Here is a 20,743-nt window from a genome sequence, read left to right on the forward strand (position 1 = left end):
CGCACTTAATGATTAATTCCGTGAATCAGACTGATCTGATCTCAACAACTCACTGATTCAAACGATCCGGTCAGAGCGAATCTCCAGTTAACAATTCACTGAATTCACGAGTCAGACACAAAATAAGTCGAGAATGGAGACCCTCGGAGCTTGAGTGCACACTCGAGTGATGGCGCGAAAAGTTACGAATGCCGAGTTTTAGGATGTGTTGTAAATGAAAAAAATATTTATGTCACAGCTGTCAGTTGTGAATGTGAACCAATTATTAAGGGTGAGCTGTTTACGACCCAATGTATGGAATGCTTGAATGTGGGAATATTACTGTCTGAACCGGGTAGGTTTTAGGTAAAAACTAAACATAAACTTTAAAATAAAACATATCAATGCCCAAGCATTGCCCCTGCTGCTGTAGCAGTTTCAAATGATGTAAAACTAGTTTGCATAGCGTTCTTCTTAAAACGTTAACACATTGTGACGTCTGTGTTTATGTTGTGTTGATATACTGTATGTCAACACATGTACACACTCATTTATATAAAGGCCTACTATAGGGCTCCTACAGTTTATTTTGACTTGTTTATTTTTGAATATGTTTATTAACATATTTTCTTACTTGCATATCAATACATATTAAGTGTCTGCATAATCTTCCTTTTTTTAAATAGAATTCATAATTCATAAATATGTCAGACTGAGCTGTAACCTATTTTAGTTCTATCTGTGCTTCTAGTATGTGTGTGTGTGTGTGTGTGTGTGTGTGTGTGTCTGTCTGTGTAAATAAAAAATGTGCTGTATGAATTTTTTTGGATATAAAAAAATGAATGTTATCATGTGATATGAGGGCATATGAGTGTGGATGTATGTGTGTGTTTTTGTTTAGTACAAATGTGTGTGCTTTGCTGGTGAGATTGCCTTAATTTTTCCCCAATTACTATGTGCACACTGCAAATTCTTGAGCAGCTCATTTTATTATCCTTCATAAAAATGGCACAGATAGATCTGTATGAGAAGGTCAACAAACAGAACCCCTCATAATCATGCTCCATTTGTGACTCATCAAGTGGGCTTACTCACTGCACACGACATGTAATCACTACCTGTGCGCGCACACACACAAACACGCACGCTTCCACACACAGACACACACACTTTGGGTTGCCATGTTTTATGGGGACTTTCCATAGACAATGCTTTTACTGTACAAACTATATATTGTTTCCCCTAACCCTAAACCACAGAAAACGCAGCATTTTTACATTTTAAAAAAATATCCTTTTGTATGATTTATATAACATTGGGTTTACCAAGACCAAACACAAACACACACACTAGCATAATATATGCATGCAAGCACACAATATAATTGCCTTATTCGAGAAAATTGTATACATCATTCAGAAAAGAAACATTCAGGTTTGGTAGAAGCATGTGAATATACGGCCATTAGCTGAGTGGGTGGGAAAATTTTGAAATCTGTTCCTGTCAGGAAAATATGAAAATGTTATGACACTTTGGTAATGACAAGGTTTCTATGACAACAGTGTCTGTAAGGCTGCAAACTGCAAAGCCTTGTTGTTATTGGCAAATGAATGCATAAATGCATTATGGTTTACGGAGGTTAAGCATTCATTTGGGTTAGAAGCTGAAAGTTATACAGCCATTTCTCTTTATTCACATCAGTGACCCTGTACATTCATTTCAAAACAATTTAAAAGGATTGTATAATACATATACAGGTGATATTTTCTATTAACTTTAGACATTGCAGAGTAAAAAATATGTGTGTCTACGTGCATCTCATTAAAGCTAAATGAAAGAACACTCACTTGGGTCAGACAGGATGGAATCAGTCTTGGGCAGGAACTGGTCACAGCGAATGCCCTGGAAACCCTCTTTACACCTGATTTGGGACACACACAAAAGCCACAGTTAGTAAAAAGCGATTTAACAGATGCTTTTATCTAAAGCAGTGTAATTTAGGGACAGTGTCCATGGGGTTAAGAGCCGTGCTTGACTTGTCCCTTGTGGGGATAAAAGCAGTAAAAGTGAGTATTTGAACATTTCTAGACTGCCCATTCCATTGTAAGCAATGTTATTATGATAATAAGGTTTCATTAGTTAACATAAGTCAACTACATTAGTTAACACAAATTAATAATGAACAGCACTTCTACAGCATTTATTAATGTTTGTTAATGTTAATTTCAACATTTACTAATACATTATCAAAATCTATTTTTTAACATTAGTTAATGCACTGTGAACTAACATGAACAGCTTTATTTTTAAGTACATTAAGTACATTTTAATACATTAACTAATGCTAACAAGTGAAACCTTATTGTAAAGTGTTACCGTTACTACTAAAACAAAAACTAATATAAAGTGTATTTTTTAATTGAATTAAAGCTGAAATAAAATAAAACTTAAATAATTAAAATGAGAAATGTTGTCTCGGCAACTAACTGAAATACTAAGTTAAGTACTAAAAATACTAAACCTGAACTGAAATACAAATGAAAACGGAAAATATAAAAATAAAGACTAATTAAAAATATGAATAAACTAATTAAAATATTAATAATATTATCATCATATTTGAATGATATGAGAATAACACTGGTTGCAAGAACCTAATCCAGATTCGAGGAAATTATTTCTTGTGCTATTGTTTGAGCTTAATTTGTATTGAACCTGGAATATTCTAAGTCACCCCGCCGCTCTAATTAAAACACTTTCCAGAGGCCAGGATGGTCCCTGTGCATCTCATAACAATAAAACTCCTAGACATAGATAAGCCAATCAAAGTGAAAAATGTTAGAGGGTTTTCGGGAAATCAGATGGGAAATCCAGACGTGCCATGTCACGCATCTGTTGCAGATGGCAGTAGATTGATTTGGAAATACATGGGCACAGCGAGTTTGCTGATTTTCTACTTCAGCAAAGCCCTGACTGCTCAAATAAGTCTTCTCAGTGTTCACTAAATATGGAAATGAAATGCTTGTCTTTTATATATGAAATATGCATGCCATGTCCCTCCCAGCCAAGCTGTTTGCTCTCTCACTGGCTCTCTTGCTCATGTAACTGCCCATGTGTTTCTGCCTGTCTCGCTCTTCCTCGCTCTCCTTCCATCCTGTCATCACTTTATCCTCATTTTTCCCTCACTTCTTGACTTTTCAAAGACACTGGAGGCTAATCCCGCTTTCAGCTGGTTGAGTCAGGAGAGCAATGTGACAAAGAAAAATGTCCCTGGCTCTAAATGGCATAGTACAAACAGAGCATATGCATATGCCATGCGCACAAGCCTCAACAGATAGCATAAGCCTTTGTTGGCTATACAGCGCATTTCATCCTTTTACAGAGAATAAAGTACTCAATTTAATGCTGCATATTGCTTATACTGTACAAATTACAGACTGAAAAAAATGCATTTTAAAAGACAGAATGTGCACTGTTTTGATACAACAAAAATAAATATAACGCATTTGGCTGGCTCAGCAACTTTCTCTTTGCATTCTGTGTGGCCCCTAGAAAGAACCAGCACAAATAATAATAACAAGAACATCTTAGGGTATTTTCACAACTGTAGATTGTTTGCTTTATTCCAAAACAGGGAATACATTGAATAAAAATAAAGAAATAAAGACTTTAGCAAAGCATTCTTTCAATGCACCTGTATCAGAGAGGAGCAATGAAAATAGGTGTTCTTTGTTTTTCAACTGCCATAACAAGTAATGTTAATGTACTCTCCCAAAGATTCAGACACTGCTGCTTTTTACGTAACGCATTTCCCAATATGAATTATTATACAGCTTGGTTTGTTAGTCCGTTGGTTCAAACTGCTTTTTTACTACAGGTGAATAAGCAGAATAATCTTGATCCCGATTACTTTGGTGTGAATCTGAGCATTATTGCTGTGTTCATATAATGCCATAACAATGTAAACTAAGGGGAAAAAAACATGCCAGGCGCCTGAAAAAGTGTTTGCCCCCTCTGCCAATGACAATTGTTCCAAATGAAGCCATACACATTCCAACACAAACAGTGGTGGTGTTTTATCCTTGAATGAATCAGTGAGTTGAATGAATCAGCTGAATGAATAGTTGAAATATTCACTAATAAAGACTTGTATTGTTCCAGAATTAAACAGTGTTTTGAATTAAACGATTGAATAAATGATTCAATTGCTCATTAACACAGGCACTTGTCGCCGCCTACTGGTGTAACAAAGTAAACTGCATGATTAATCCCCACCACGGGGGAAAACCATCACAGACTGACAGTCTGTCAGGAACTTGCAAACACAGAAGTCTCAGTCCTAACTAACTTGAATAATTCACAACATTTCCCAAGCCTTGAATTCTCTGAAGTGAATTGTTTTCAGTGTAACTGTCTTTCTTTTTGTCGTGTACAAATTAAGCACTGTTACAAATAATTTGTTGCTGTGTTCATGGACCAGACGTTCATTCTGTATCGTTCCGATTTTTTCCTTATTACCAGAAGAACCACAGAAAACTGATGAAATGGAATAATTTTGAATACATTTGAATAATTGTCTTTTTCCCAGTAAATCTTAAGCATACCAGCAACAATTCACTGAGCCTTATTCATAAAACACAAGCAGAACTGATTTCTATGTGAAATAGACCGTTTTCATATTTCCGGGTTTCTCAGAGCGGAAGTCGTCATAGTTGGGTTAACTTTTATAGCGGTGAATGAGAGTATACATTAAATATATTTGTGTGTCCCCATTTGCTCAAATAGCAACACAAATGTAATAGTGATTTCACAAAAATAGAGTGAGATTGATAACTGCAGTGAAAAGAGAGAAATGTTAATTTTACCATCCCTCCCATAGACGCTGTATTAGAAACACCCTCACAGCAGGGTTAACTTGTTTGTTGTAATTTGATTCAAAAGTAAAATAATAGAAATTATTAGTGTTATAAATGTACATACATTTAAAAAAAATAAAAATACAAAAAACTTTGCAGGATTTACGATATTGATGACCGTTAAAACGCGTCATCACAGTCTGTGAAAAGGGTCCATTGTCTATAAAGCCAATCTTACGTAAATTGACATAGGCATGACTTTACAAATGATTCAAAGAGAAATTTGTTCTCTGTTCATGTTTCCTATTAATAAAAACAGTCATGGAATTTGTATACCCTTGTCCAACCTGGTGTTAACCATTATCATCCCTCACTCTATAGTGAAAATCTACATATGACTAATTGAATGTAACTGTCATATGTGTCGCTGGTAAAGATTTTACACTAATTGCACACACGGAGCTACGAGAGGGCTACAAGTCAGTAATCAAATCAGCTGTGCAAATGAGTGACTGTGCGCTTTACAGAGGTCATGCCTGAAGGATCTGTGGTCAATTAATCGCTCCCCAATTAATGTATCCACGGGCAAGCAGAGCTGATAAAGATCTGTGAGATAAGAAACAAGTGCAGTACAAATTTACAGAAGGAGGATCATTAAAAGAGAGATCAAGTGCTATGGCAGCATTGTGAGGAACAGTCATTATGGGCACAGTATGAGCTGTGGCAATTGGCAAACAGTGGCAATTAAAATGTGGGGAGTGGATGGAAAGAGGTGGAGGTGTGGAACTGTGCCCAAGAGACCACATTTGGGCTGCTTCTTCCCTTTTATCTCGCCCAGCAAAGACATTTTGTTCACAGGCTCGATTTATGTGTAAAGATGATACATGTTTAACGTAGTGGGAGGCTTCCTGTTGCTCAGCATACGGTCAAAGCGGAGGCCTTTCTTTCATGCTTTTCTTTTCTCTCGTGCACATTGTCTTCCATGGCAGAGTGTTTCGTTTGTATTAACATGAAACATTTGAATACTTTTCGACTAAGCATGGCAATGTTATTTTATTTCTATTGTTCTGCTCTTTTTTTTTTCTTTACTCCATGAGGCCTTGTCATGTTACAGGTGTGAAATCTTTTTTTTCTCCATAATATAGACCTATATGTCTTTCTGTCATGCTCCACCCAGCCCTATAATTTTCCTTGGAAATTTTGAAATGGAATATTCATTAGTCTCTGAGACCTGCAAATGAAAATGTTAATATTTCTCAAGGACCCAGAATGTATTGAGTGTTGCCCGGCTTTTAATTAGCACCACAGTCATTAATTAGCAGGAACAAATGCGGGAGGGCGGCGGGACGCGGGAAGGAGGTGTAGATCATTCTAACTAAGAGGCAGCTTTACATGCACAGATAAAAATAAATACCAAGCCTCCAGCTGTCAGATTCTTCCAGAATGTGAGAAGAACATGCACATTTAACTATGCACTGCTAATGATCAGGCTTCAGCATGTTTATCGCAACTAGAGAACTATGTGAACCCATTTATGGAGTTTATAATTTCATAATGGAAAACGTAACAGACAACAGTACAGAAGCAACATGCATAAATACCAATTAAAGCAACCTGATAGTTTATCATGAGAACCTTTAATTAAAAGGAATGAGATCTGGAGTATGTTTCCATGCTACTTACACAGGCATTTTGAGATTTAGATCAAGCTGCTGTGTTTGATCATGTTATGTTAACAGCTGTTCTGTATATATTCTGAAATTCATCTCAGTTAGTCCAACGAGAGGCAAATCACCTTAGTGAACATGGACATTTTTTTGATATTTTATTTGCTGCATAAATTACTCCACAAATCACCCAAAGCAAAGTTCTATGAGCAACAGGAAGCATCACAATGACCAAACCATAATACAATATATATTTAAACAACAGTCTTTCTGCAGGCTACACTGTTACGCCAGTAGGTGGCGACACGTGAGTATCTTTATAAGCGAGTCATTAGAATCAACTGAGTCGTTAGAACTCCTTAATTCATTCAGGAACAAAACAAGCGACTCTTTATAAGTGAGTCATTTAATTATTCAACCGATTTGTTCAAAAAAGCCGATTCTATTATTTCTATCCATTCAGTCAGGAACAAAACAAGGGACAGTTTTCATGAGTGAGTCAGTGAATCATGTCTTCAACCGATTCATTCAAAACACTGATTCATTTGGGAACACATCATTACTACAATGTGTTGCTCCAAGACGTGGAATTGGATGCTGCTGTTGCTTTGTTGAAGTGATATTGAAAAGTAAGCTTTTAGATATGTTATTTCTGAAATATCTGAAAATGAGGGTACTGTTTTCTTCCTTTCGATGGTGTGCTTGATGAATGAATTGCACAAATCAAGCGAAGCGTTAGTTCTGGCAGGTTACATCAAGCACGCATCAGCTGACTGTCAGCTGATCACGTCTACCTATAGGCATACGATGCCTATCACAGCATGCATATATAAGCTCCTTCCGTATTATTAGCAGCTATCACGTTGCTCCAGAGCTAATTACCCTTCTCCATCCCCAGCTCCTCCTCTTGTCAGTCAGGATTTGGCATTCTGATTCCCCCTGAATCAGACTAAATTCCCGAATTATGTTGTACATTTTAATATTGACATTAATGATATCTGCAATGATAATGCTATGCTGCATGGATGCGCAGTGAGTTCTTGCCCACAACAGAACCATACCGCCAATCCAAAGTATATGCTAATTGTCAATCATCTTTCACAATAGTGGTCCTGACAGAAATGTTATTTGTGTCTTGTGAAGAGAAACGCACGGACTGCAAATACATTAACAACCAAACAAAAGCAAATTCTATCCATTAGTGTTGTTGCAAGTTGCACTCTCGCGGATATAGCCTATACTACCAGTTAAAAGTAAATATAATAATAATAATAATAATACCAAATAAAAGCACTTAACTCAAAAAATAACTATAAATGATAAAATAACTAGAGAACTTCAGAAAATCTAATGAAACAAAGGTGAATCCATAATTTATTTACAATTTAGTAAATTGTTTACAAACAGAGCCACGAGACCACTGTATATTTGAAACGTCCAGTTTTGTGCTAGAGTGAAAGAAATCCACCTGCAAGCGGAGAGATTCATTACACGAATGCACTCTCGCGTTACAATAATGCGCTCTCGACATTTGTCATTAAAATAACGGCATAGAAACGGCCTCAAATGAACTATAAAAACCAGAAGAAAGTCATGTCTAAAAGCTGCAATTGTTTTTATATTGGTTAAAATTAATTGAGAATATCTCTGCTTTTCTCTGTGGGAGCTCGGATCGGCGCCTTGAGTATTTATTAATTGAACAGTAAACAATATTTGGAGAGTGTGAATAATAGAACAGACACTTTAAATGAGACAGAAAGTGAGACAGTGTTTGTTCAAAGTATGAAGTGGCTTATGTACCAAACTTTTAAAAGCACTGGGAGGGAATTGATTCACATTGAAGATTTAACATTTGAGAGAGCCAATTTCCTGGTACTCAAACAAAACAGAAAATATGGATTTCCTTCTTGTAACCTTTGACCATTTTGTACATGATCAAACCAGTGGCCACTTTCAACACGCACACAAAAAGATGCAATCGATTTGCAGCGAAAAGGTATTCAAAGTGCCAAGCCATTTCCCAGGCCCCAAAATTTCACTCAAGCAAAGACCTATGGACATCGCAACAACTTGTTCTGTTTAAACTATCATTATCACAGATCCACACTGCATCATCCAATGCGCCTGACAGCGCAGTAGTGAAGTATCCATTATCGTTAGCACAGAGGCTAGCATTCACCTGCTGTGATCTGCTGAATTGTGTGAAGAGAACTGTGAGAGGGTACAGGTACTCTGAAGTGCTCTCAGAGAGCCATTTTCTTTGTAGTTTAGCACCCCTGGTCAACCTGGTAGAATGCCGGGAAATGTAGACAAGAGTGTGACTCTAAGAACATCTCGGGCTTCTCTGTCACTGGCCTTTCTCTTTGTGGTTAACATGAATGAGAGAAAAATGAATAGGTCAGGGTTTTTTTTGTGCCTAGACTGTGCAGAGCTTTTAAAATTGGTATCATGAAACCCAGAAAAAGTTTATATTAATATACATTTTTTTTAAATATATATTTGACTTTGCTATCAGATTATATGTATTAGAATATTGACTTACATACCTGAGTGTAAATGTGCTTTTATTAAGGAATTGACTTATGTTAATACAATATTTGCTCTTCAATATCTGTGTAAAGTGATTATCCCTCTCCACAATATTCAGCCTTTTTCTTTCTTTCTCGCCTTGACCGCATTGGTACAGCAATAACCTTATCTCTGAGCTGATCGAATAGCACTTATTATCACTGTCAAGAGAGGGTCTGATTTCATGTTGGCTGTCTGAAAACTAGTTTCAGACGCTGGCATATGCACTATACGCTGTTGATGAAAGTTAGAGGATAATAGGAAAAAAGTGGAAAGTAATTCAGACCTCTTATATGTGTTCAAGAACTGATACATAATGTGATTTGGGGAAATGGGCCACCTTTACTACAACTAAGGCTGACTGGAAAGACGTGTCTGTGGCGACATTTCTGCAAAATAATATTAAGTTGCTTACATTTTTAAAGTAAACTGTTAAGTGAGTGGCGCTAAAAGCAAGATCAGTTTGATCTGGAAGAGACGAATGTGAATATGGCAACATTTTATTACGTTGGTTGTTGTATGCATTGTGGTGGTTTGTAAATTAAATGTCTGAATGCTTTATTGCGCTGGAAAATAACATACCACCAACACTAAACACTACTTTAAACTAACCGATAAAAACACATTTGCTGCTCTTTGAGCTCTTTTCTCATGCCTTGTGATTCAATGCTGAAGAAGTAAGATACTGAGCCAGTTTACTACATCAGAAATTCACACATATGGAGCCGGTGATGTGATGCAAATGTCAACATGTATTAGTTTACAAATCGTGCACTATGGCAAGAACGTTTGGAGGTCATAACTTAGTTTTGTGCAAGGAACTGCGTGAAAATAAGTCATTATTAATCAATAATCTGTCCCTGTAATCATAAATAGTTTAATGGATGTGTAAAAATAAAGAGCACGCACATTCCCAAGACCTTCACTAGCAACTATCATTGTACACTTGAATATCTAGTGAATATCATGTGGTCTTGCTTTAAATAAAGGCTGGAAAACACTACAGGACTTCTGCCCTGATTTACAGTCTGGAGTCGATGACGCTAGTCAGAGCCAGTCTGCAGATTTTGTGAAGTCAGAGTTTACAGATTTAACAGAAAATTGCAGTTTATGATGGGCACAGATTTTTAGCTTCAGACTATTAAACCATCCAGTTGAAAGATATCAAACATGTTAAATATTTTGAGCAGATTTTAGAACACATTGTTTTCTTCTGTCATGTGTCTCCTAACAACAAGGCACGTTTTTGTGCGAGATTGTTTTCTGAATTCCTTGAAACTCGTTTAGTGTATGATGCCCAGTTTTTCTATGCAGTCAGACTTTAAAAGTCATATAGTGTATTCCAGCCTTATGTATGCTGCAAATAATTTGTATACACGATTGCATGTCGACTTTGAGACCTCTCTCTTTTTCTTTTTTTTGTGAGCCTGGCCTCCTTAAATAATTTACATTCTGGTGTCAGCAAACATGAAAATAAAAAAAATAGCTCAACTTGTCTCACGTTCTATGTTCACCTACAGGTGACCCACCTCATTTCGAAACACGAGAGGAGATGGATGGAAAGCTAATTCCTCTCTTTCCTTCCTGAAGAAGTATAAGGGCCTCTTCTAGCAGCTTGACTCAAGCTGTGCATGCACTCGAGTTTATGTTGCTTCAAGTCTGTGACAGGTGTTCCTTTAACTTTTAACATGCAATTTCAGTGGCTGCCAGCAGATGTGAGGAGAAGCGAATAAAATGAGATAACTATTGCGCAACATAAATCAAAGATCCAACAGTGGAATCCAACAGAGAACATACGGTAGAACTGAAAACACTCATCTTGCCTTTTTAGCAGCTTTGCTCAAATCTACCCAGCCGTAGCAACTTACTCTCTATTAGAGCGTAAACACAAATAGCTAAATGCCATGACATACTGACATGAGGCTGTGACATGTTTCCTTTTCGGTAACCATAGGGGATAAGCTCAAGACAAGTTCTCTACAAACATGAAGCATGAAAATAGCCAAAAGCATGCAAATATGCCATGCTATAAAATAATGTCACCACACTTATGAGATTGAGTTAAAGAGGCAGACTGTATGATTTTATGACTCTGAGCTGTAAAAATGCTGATTAACAATAAGTTGACTTCGAAGGTCAGTTGCAACAAAACCCTTAAGAAGATATTTTGAAGAATGTTGTTAACTTATTTCTGGTGACCACTGTCTATCATTGTATGGACATCAAAAAATAAGTTTTGAACACTAAAGACTAAAGAATGACAGAATTGTAATTTTTGGGTGAACTATCCCTTTAAGAAAACCCCTAAAACCCTTACAGTTATTACTGTTTTCTTAACTTAAGGGATTTGTTCCAAAAGGGAAACTTTAGTATGCTGACCTAGCCCATTTTTCAAGACGTTCTTCAGCCTTAAATACCTGCATTCAGCTGTACCCAGGGGTTCCATGCACCTATTTTCCTCTTGGGAGGGCACCAGTGGCAGTCATGACTCAGATCAAGATAAAATGTGACCAAAAGGAAAAATGTTCTTAATTTAGACATGATGCTGTAGTGGTAGGATGCAAGGAGATATTCAAACTGAGGGGGGAAAAGGTCAAAGCTGCTCTGTCCATTCAATAAGAATGGCTATCGGGTTCATGTTGCATTTTTAAATAACTAAGTTTCTTGAGCACCTAATCAGAATATTACAAGTATTTCTGAAGGATTATGTGACCCCGAAGACAGGAGTAATGGCTGCTGAAATTTCAGCTTTGCCCTCACAGGAACAAATTACATTTTAAAATATAGTAAAATAGAAAATAGTTATTTTAAATTGTGATACAATTTCAAAATGTTTTTCTTTTTACTAGGTAAAAAGTTTTTTGAACAAATCATTGCAGCTTTGGTGAGCATATAGCCACTTTTCCACCGCCGGGCTGAATGGTTCTTAGAATGGTAAGGAACTGTTCCATTTGTGTTTCCACTTGAGCCTGGCACGGCACAGTACGATTACAAACCATTTTTGGCGTGGAATTCTCAGCACGGTTAGCTAAACAGCACTTTCTCTGTAGCTGGCTAACACACCATTTGAGCGACATAAACGCAGATTACTAATAAAATTATAAGAAATACCTGATCGCCCTCCATAACGCGATCGCTATTTACTTAACCCTCTGAACCCGAAGAATGCGCGGGCGCGTTTTGCTTGATTTTTCCTCATGACTGTGTAAAACAACTTAAAATACTCCGTCATTTTTGGCCTCACAGACATGAAAGATATGTCTTTACAAAGCTTAAAGTGTCTACTTTTATTTGTGTGCACTCAAAATAAAAACTAAATGTTGTGCTTTTCACTCAATAAAGAAAACAAACAGGATTCCCGTCCTCCCGTCGGTCTCCCTGTGAAGTCCACTCTGAAATGCATCAGAAAATGAGCTGTAACTTCGCAAACATTTGCCACACAGACACGGCAGATATCTATTTATAAAGCTTGGCGTGTCTACTTTTAAATGAATTTATATTTTTAAAAAAATTCTCTGTTTAGTAATCCGCATGAAAACAGCGAGAGGCACAGTTCCTCAAGCGGAGCCTCATTATCTTTAATGTAACCACACCCACATGCGCAAAACGATTCACATGCAAATCGTCCACATGTAAGGAACGCAAACCTGTAAACAAAGAATCAGCTTCATCATTCTTCTGCTTTCAATCGAGTTTGGAAGAAAGGCTGTGAGTTTACCTTGGATTTATCTCATGTAGTGGGATAAACGGTGCCGCAAGTTTTTAATTAAACGTGTGCGCGTGTTGTCCAATCACATGCGGCGTATTGGATATATAGACTTGGTCGGTGTCGTGTAATAGTTGGGAGCGTGGCGTGGGGGCGGAGTCGGCGTGGGGAAAAACAGTCCGTTCCCCGCAATGCAAATGCATGGGGTTAACCCAGTTTAGCCGGTGTAGAAGTTTAGCCGCCGCTCGACAGAACAAGATCTATAGTAAAACTGAGCCATATTGGGTCAGATTGTCCGTACAGTATCTGTGACTGATAAACGACCCAATGGAATCAATGGCCATAGGTGTAATTTTCTCATCAAAATACATGCTGCTCCCCTGACCCCCATATAGGTATGACATGCCTACTTCATAAATCACCCAGTCTTTCCATGAAGACACTAATTCAGTGTTCCTCAATTTAATGGATTAAAATGTATTACACACATTTAATGTTTTAAATTGATCATAAAACTTGTGCTATGAAATTGACATGTCAGTGTCACAATATTATTAGAATTACGACAATAGCAAAGTTTTTTTATTTACTTTTTTATAGCAACCATCTTCATCAAGACTGGGTGATTTATGAAGTAGCCTAGCTATGATGTCGTGTAATATTTGTGGGAGCTGCATGCATTTTGATGAGAAAATGTACATATAATGTGACTTGGTAATGACCAGATTACTGTTATTATGTTCTGATACGTAAAACCATAACATTTAGAGTGGCCTTACTTTTTCACATGACTGTAATAAACTGCTCTTCTCTTTCAATGTATACAGCATGCAGGGAGAAACGCTAGGCTGCCAAGGCCGTGGTGCATTCACTCCAACATGTCACAAAGCCTGACCACAGCATGAGCTCTGAATACAAGCAAGAGCTCAAGCCACCACAGTGTGATATGACTGTTGATACTCCCCTTCAAAATGAAGCCCCAATGAAAGCTTGATAAGCAAAGCATTTAAATTTCTCTGCTTATCAACCAGCTTCCTCTAGAGCATTCAAACAACCAGACCTCTTATCTGTCCTTTTTAAATGTTGCTATCCACTGGCATTCTTTATCAGATTTGATTCTAAATTTTTTATTTATTTTAAGCACTGCCATGCAAAATGCCACTTCTATAAAACATTTTGTCAAGTCAATGTTATCAATCTGGATTTTGTTGATTCTAATCTCAGGTGATGCTTAAAGAAGCCATGCTCCCTAGTAGTAATCTTAGTTTCTTGGTTTTTGTCTTGACCATTAGTGTAATTGTTTGATCGGATTTGATTCAAGTAGTCAGATCAAAATGACCCAATGATCCAAATACAGGCCTGAATGATCAAAACACATCAACATCAAAAGGACATTTGCGGATTAAGCATGTGATAAAACAGGATTAAAAGGAACACGCTGGCTTTTTGGGACTTTAGCTTATTCACCGTATCCCCCAGAGTCAGATAAGTCCATACATAGCATTCTCCATGCATTCAATAAGTCTGTCTGACACACCCACCGCTAGTCTAGCTTAGCACAAAGACTGGAGGTAAACGGCTCCATCTAGCCTGCTGCTCAATAAGTGACAAAATAACGCCAACATTTTCCTATTTACATGTTGTGATGTGTATAGGTACATTGTGTACTAAGACTGACGGAAAATGAAAAGTTGCGATTTTCTAGATCGATATGGCTAGGAACTATACTCTCATTCTTGCGTAGGCTAACTTCCGTCAACATAACCAACGTGACAACCTGCTTGCACGGAGAGCGTGATGGGGACTATTTTCAGGCGCTGCGTAATATCATTGCGCCTGCTTCACCCATAGTACGGCAGCAAAGTTCCATGATTATTTCCTATAAGTTCCTAGCCATATCGGTCTAGAAAATCGCAACTTTTAATTTTCCGTCGGTTTTAGTACACAATGTAAATACACATCACAGCATGTAATAGGAAAATGTTGGCGTCATTTTGTCACTTATTGAGCAGTAGGCTAGGTAGAGCCGTTTACCTCCAGTCTTTGTGCTAAGCTAGGCTAGCGGTGGGTGTAAGCTAAAGTCCCCAAAAGTCGGCGTGTTCCTTTAAATACATCATATACTGTAAAAAAAAAAATACAGTATATGAGTTTAACGATGCAAAAATATCTTGTTTTACTTTTATTATAAAATGTAACAAATTAAAATGTTACTTTAAAACACCCGTTATTTTATTAGTTCATCTTAAATATTGACATCAAATTAAAATTAAAAGTTAGTTTACAATAGACTTCTGCTTGCCAGTTTTATTTACACTGAGGTTGTTTGTTTTATTGTCACATTTAGTAACTGCTTTGTAATGTCAAGATTAAAATTAAAATGTTCTCTCTCTCTCTCTCTCTCTCTCTCTCTCTCTCTCTCTCTCTCTCTCTCTCTCTCTCTCTCAAATGTGGTGTATTTATGCTTTAATGTATTCATTTTATTTGGTTGATATTTTAAAACTGGCACATTCAAGGATGACACAATTATCATTGAAAATCCAAGATATCTGCACTCAATATATGAGCACATAACATTAATCGTGCAATCAAGTAAATCATGTAAATAAAAAGGATTTTTTTTCCCAACGGACAACTGAGCCCAACATTACTTCAAATGGGCGATCACTTCGGCTTTGGGCCAAGAAGAAGAATACCACTTGATTTGCCATGCTCAGCATCCTTTTCAATGATGTGTGCAAATGATATGGTAATATACTTGAAATGAACATTTCCCCTCCTTTTATCTCTTTTTATTGTACCGTAATTATACATGCATACACAAATGCTATACGAGAATAATTATGACTCAGTGTCTCATGTCAGTAGCTGTTAAAAGAAGCCTCTGCACATTAAGTCAAGCAGTAGGGAGAAATTAGCTTAAAATAGCTTGTATGTAACAGAACAGCCTTATGAAAAGTGTTTTAGTCAATGCTAATTACAGCTCAAAGTGTGTATTATAATTGGAAAGTTTTCAAACATGTTTAAAGCAGGAGTAATAGACTGCCATAATACATCTGGGATGAGACATAATAAATCAAAAGTCAAGCTTACAAAAACATCTCCCACAAAACATGATTTCATTACAAACAAATCAGTCCGATTTCTAAACGTATTATATTTATTCATTAAAAGGCCTATCTAATTGTATGTGGTGCATAACTAAACAATAAAAATACAAATAAAAAGAAGGCAACAGTTTGCATCTACTTAATTGTAAATGAAATGTATAAAATGTCTTTATACGACTTACAATTTCCTATCATCTAATCAATGTATTAGTTTTAAGTTATGTTTTAAGTAGATTTCTTAAGTTGCATCAAATTCTATGAAAGTTTTATGCAATAAACCTTGTGAACGTTATTCTATTTTTATATTAAGAAATGCACGTCACAAAAGCAGAGTGTTTCTTATCTTACACTAGCATGGATACTCATGAGCTAAGGCGCACTCAAAAAATAGCTTGACTCAATGCGAATACTAAAGATAACTAGGTTAAAGGTGCAGTGTGTAATATTTATAAGGATATATTGACAGAAATCCAATATAATATACTTAACTATGTTTTAAGTGGTGTATAAGGACCTTACTTAATGAACCGTTATGTTTTTATTACCTTAGAATGAGGCATTTCTATCTACATACACCATTTACAGTGAAGCCGCCATTTTGCGCTGCCATGTTTCTACAGTAGCTACTCTCTGCTGTCTCAGATGACGACATCTTTGTCCTGTGTCGGCCACCGTAGCTTCTCTATGTGCTTCGAAGGGGCTAGATGAAGCTAACATTTACACAATTAACTCACTAATCTCTCAAATAGAGGGGAAACTCATCCTGAAATGACAAGTCAACAAGCTATTAAGTGTGACGACAAAATCAACAACTGTGGAAATAAAACTGGCAAACAGTTGACAAACAATGCATAGTTATTCATGCCCCAGTGCATGCTGGGAAAATGGTGAATTGGCCAGAACCACAAAACCAGTTTTTCAGTGTTGGTCTATTTGAAATGAATGAATCCAACACAGCTGTTATGCCTCTTGGATCGACTTATAAACAGAGTATACTGTAACAGTAAGCCTGCTTTGAGATGCATTACTTGTGTTTGAAATAACAAGAAATGCAACACAAGGGATAAAACAATAACATTAATAAACACGTTCACTGATATCTTTTTGTTATTATTTATTTTTATTTATCAAGAATCATTTTTTTCTCATAGCTTTTTTTCAGGCTCCTGCATTTAACCACTGCAGGGAAAAAAGTTGATCAAAAGTCTTATTCTCGACTCCCAATTTGATTCTAGGAAGAGTGAGGAAACTCATTAAGGTGACAGTGCAAAGCAGAGAAAAGGGTGAAATAATTAGAACATCAGAAGACGACACTTACACAGCTGCTCTAGCCTGCCTCGGGAATGGCTCTGTGGTTTGATATTAATTACAGGTGCTCAAACACTCACACACACACACACACACACACACACACACACACACACACACACACACACACACACACACACACACACACACACACACACACACACACACACACACACACACACACACACACACACACACACACACACACACACACACACACACACACACACACACACACACCACTCACAAACATCTGAGGCACCTTGCTAAAATAAGAACTGCAAATTCATGGTCTTTAGAGAGAGAGAAAGAGAGAGAGAGAGAGAGAGAGAGAGAGAGGGGGGGGGGGGGGACGTCCTGAGAGAAGAGAAGACAGGAAAATTAAAGCAGTCTGCTACGTCTCAAAAACATCACACACTACTCCAGGGCCTGCAAGAGGCATCAACGTATTTTCCAAAACAATCGCGACCATTCAAACCTTGTGTTAAATTACAAACCTTTTGTGAAGAGATAGCTTTTGTGAAGTAAAATGTGAGGGCTGAAGAAAAAGTTTGGAAAGCTTTGTTCTGTCAGGACCACTATCGTCAAAGGTGATTGATTGACTTAGCATATAGTTTGGATTTCCGGTGTGGTTCTGTTCTGGGCAAGAACTCCCTGCACATCCATGCAGCCTAGCATGGATAAGAGCAGGGAGAGCAGCAATAACCCCCCTTAAGGCCTGTTCACACCGGGACGATTTTCGCACGCGTTTATCGCCGACGTTTAACGCCTCGTGACTAAACAATGGGCGCCAATGTGAGTGTTCACACCGACGCGTAAAACGGCAGGCGTAAAAGCGTCATTTAAAAAAAAACGCCTCGGGTTCGTTTTTTTATTTTGACGCGGCGTGTTAAAAACTGGCCGACCAATGAGATCAGCGCTTTTGTTCACGTGCCTGGAGCTGCTGAAGTGACAGTAAAATACGACTTGGTGGCGCTCAAGCATAAAATCGGTCTTGCCGAGCACACATTGATACAAAGAAGACGTAGTAAGAAGACAAAGAAGAAGATGGGCTGCTAATGCTGCTTGCCAGTTAGCAAAAAGTGTGTGAATGGTTTTGCCATAGACATAATATATCTGTGTTTTGGCAAGCACCTAAATACTGTCTCTCCTTTTCTTCTGTGTGACAACGCGCAGTGTCAGAAGCGTAAGTGCCGCCTTATGTACCGGGGAGCGCATCTACTGAATGTGCACGTTCACTCAGCGCATCGCCAGTGGAAATCGCTTGGGTGTGAACACTCAAGACGCGCCGAAAAACGTCACGAAAAAACGCTGGCGATAAACGCGTGCGATATTAATCCCGGTGTGTACAGGCCTATTATGGTAAACAGAACAGAACCAACAATGTATTGCAGATATCATTAATGTTGTATATTACATGTACAATTGTGATTCAGGAATTTAGTCTGATTCAAAGGAAATCAGAACACCAAATCCTGACTGACGAGAGGAGGAGCTGGGGGCTGGAGGAGGGTAAATGAGCTCTGGAGAAAACACCTATACATGTGCATGCGGTGATAGACGTCATATTCCTATAGGTAGACGTGATCAGCTGACAGACAGCTGATGCGAGTTTGACTAACGTGACCTGCCAGAACTGACGCTATACGCTTTGGCTGTACACAGAAAATCTCTGCAACCAAGCCAAATTCAATAAAGTACAACTTACCACAATCAAGGTGTTCGTTTCATCGCGCACTGCATACCGTTCCAAATATTTTAGATTGTTAATGTTTTTGAAAGAAGTCTCTTATGCTTGCCAAGACTGTTTTTGTTTGATCAAAAACACAGTATAAACTGTAATATTGTGAAATATTATTACAATAAAAAATACCTGTTTTCTGTTTTGATAATATATTTTAAAATGTAATTTATTCCTGTGATGGCAAAGCTGAATATTCAGCATCATTACTCCAGTCTTCAGTGTCACATGATCTTTCAGAAATCATTCTAAGAAGCTGATTTAGTGCTCAAGAAACTATTTATTTACAATGTTGTGCTGTAAAAAATGTTTCCCCCAGGATTTTTTGATGAATGTAATGTTCAAGAACAGCATTTATTCGAGAGACATTATACATGACTTTACTGTCACTTTTAATCAATTTAATGCACAGCCCCAATTTGAAGTCCTGGAAGCTCATAATTCATGTACAGTAAGGTCTGAAGAGACTCATGTCAAATCATACAGGAGAGAAGCCAGTCAGTTGAGATTGTGGCAAAACCTTTTACAGTGCTTGAATATTGTTGTCTTTCAATGTACATGATAATTCCCACTCAGAAAGTAGAACTGAAATTACATTCATTACAAGATAATTAGTTAAAGCATTTCAAAATGCACCTGCAGACAATTTTTGTCATGAATTTTGTCATTGAGGATTTCATTAAAAATACTGTGCAAAAATCTGTGTCTCGTCTCATTCTCGTGAAACCAATCTCGTGTCGTGTCTCGTGAGCTAAGTGTCTCGTCACACCCCTATAAATATCTGATTATTCTTATAAATGATACGTTTCGTTGAGTTAATTAACCTTCAAAGAACTTCAGGTTACGGGTGCTCATTCTCTTCAGCGCGAGCAGCTCAAAACAGCAATGATGTTATTTGAAACAGATTAAGATCATATTAGTAATATTAAACATATTTAATTTCATATTTAAACATATAAATTTGCACTGGCCCCACCACAAAATGGTATTAGTATTTTAATAAATATTAAGACAAGTAAAATGTCAGTACTAAACTAATAACAAATGAACAAATTACAAGCAGTAGCACAAATGAATAGAATCAGGGTAGGACTGGGGGACCCTGGGCTTGAGTTTATGTTTGGGCCCTATACGCTACAAATGACCTCAACTAGAACATCATTATAGAGTAGCAAAAAATACAAAAAAATTTGAATATACTTTGAGGTTCCTAGAACGGTTAATATGCACATCCTAGCCTAGTCAGGGAGTCGAGAGAAGATCAAAACCCTGAATAACACTGAGCAATAAAGCCAGAGATTATATGTCATATCTTATGTCAGATCAAAATTTTACATCTTGTGTTTAAATGTAATGTAACCTTCACCCTTTAAATACTTTGGTCAGTTCAAGAATAGTTCATGCAATTTTATATTATATATTTGATAGAATTAAAAGAGCTGTTTCATGTCTATCTTTATATTTGACCTCAACCTGGTCGAGGTTGATATGGGATTTAAAAAGTAGGCTACTTAGTAATAACAGGTAATGGAATGGTTTTTAGAAATAGAGTAAATAAAGTAATCTAATTACACTGTTGAAGATGTAGCCTAATTAGCCTAGCTAGTAATTAATTAAATAATAGGCTACTTTTTAAATATGAAACTAAAATGGTCATCATGGTGCTGTATTGTGTGAGTTCCGATTCGTTCAAATTGCAAACTGTATTACTGAATGGGTAGTTTAAATAAATAATTTACTCATCTGATTCGTTTAAATACGCTGATTCTTTGAGGAATAAAACACAGTGTTGCTCGGAGACGCAGTGGTTC

General features: G+C 37.2%; 1 protein-coding gene across 2 annotated transcripts in view; it reads right to left on the bottom strand.

Annotated features, from left to right (window-relative positions):
* The window catches only part of nrg3a (neuregulin 3a), a 378,026-nt gene that overhangs the window by 53,757 nt on the left and 303,526 nt on the right, over positions 1-20,743 (bottom strand). For both annotated transcript variants that reach the window (XM_079843453.1, XM_079843452.1), the window contains exon 3: positions 1,827-1,900. In XM_079843453.1, the coding sequence (XP_079699579.1) occupies positions 1,827-1,900 (74 nt within the window). The remainder of the gene's footprint in view (positions 1-1,826; positions 1,901-20,743) is intronic.

Source organism: Gobio gobio (assembly GCF_949357685.1).
Source record: "Gobio gobio genome assembly, chromosome: 18".
Classification (NCBI taxonomy): domain Eukaryota; kingdom Metazoa; phylum Chordata; class Actinopteri; order Cypriniformes; family Gobionidae; genus Gobio; species Gobio gobio.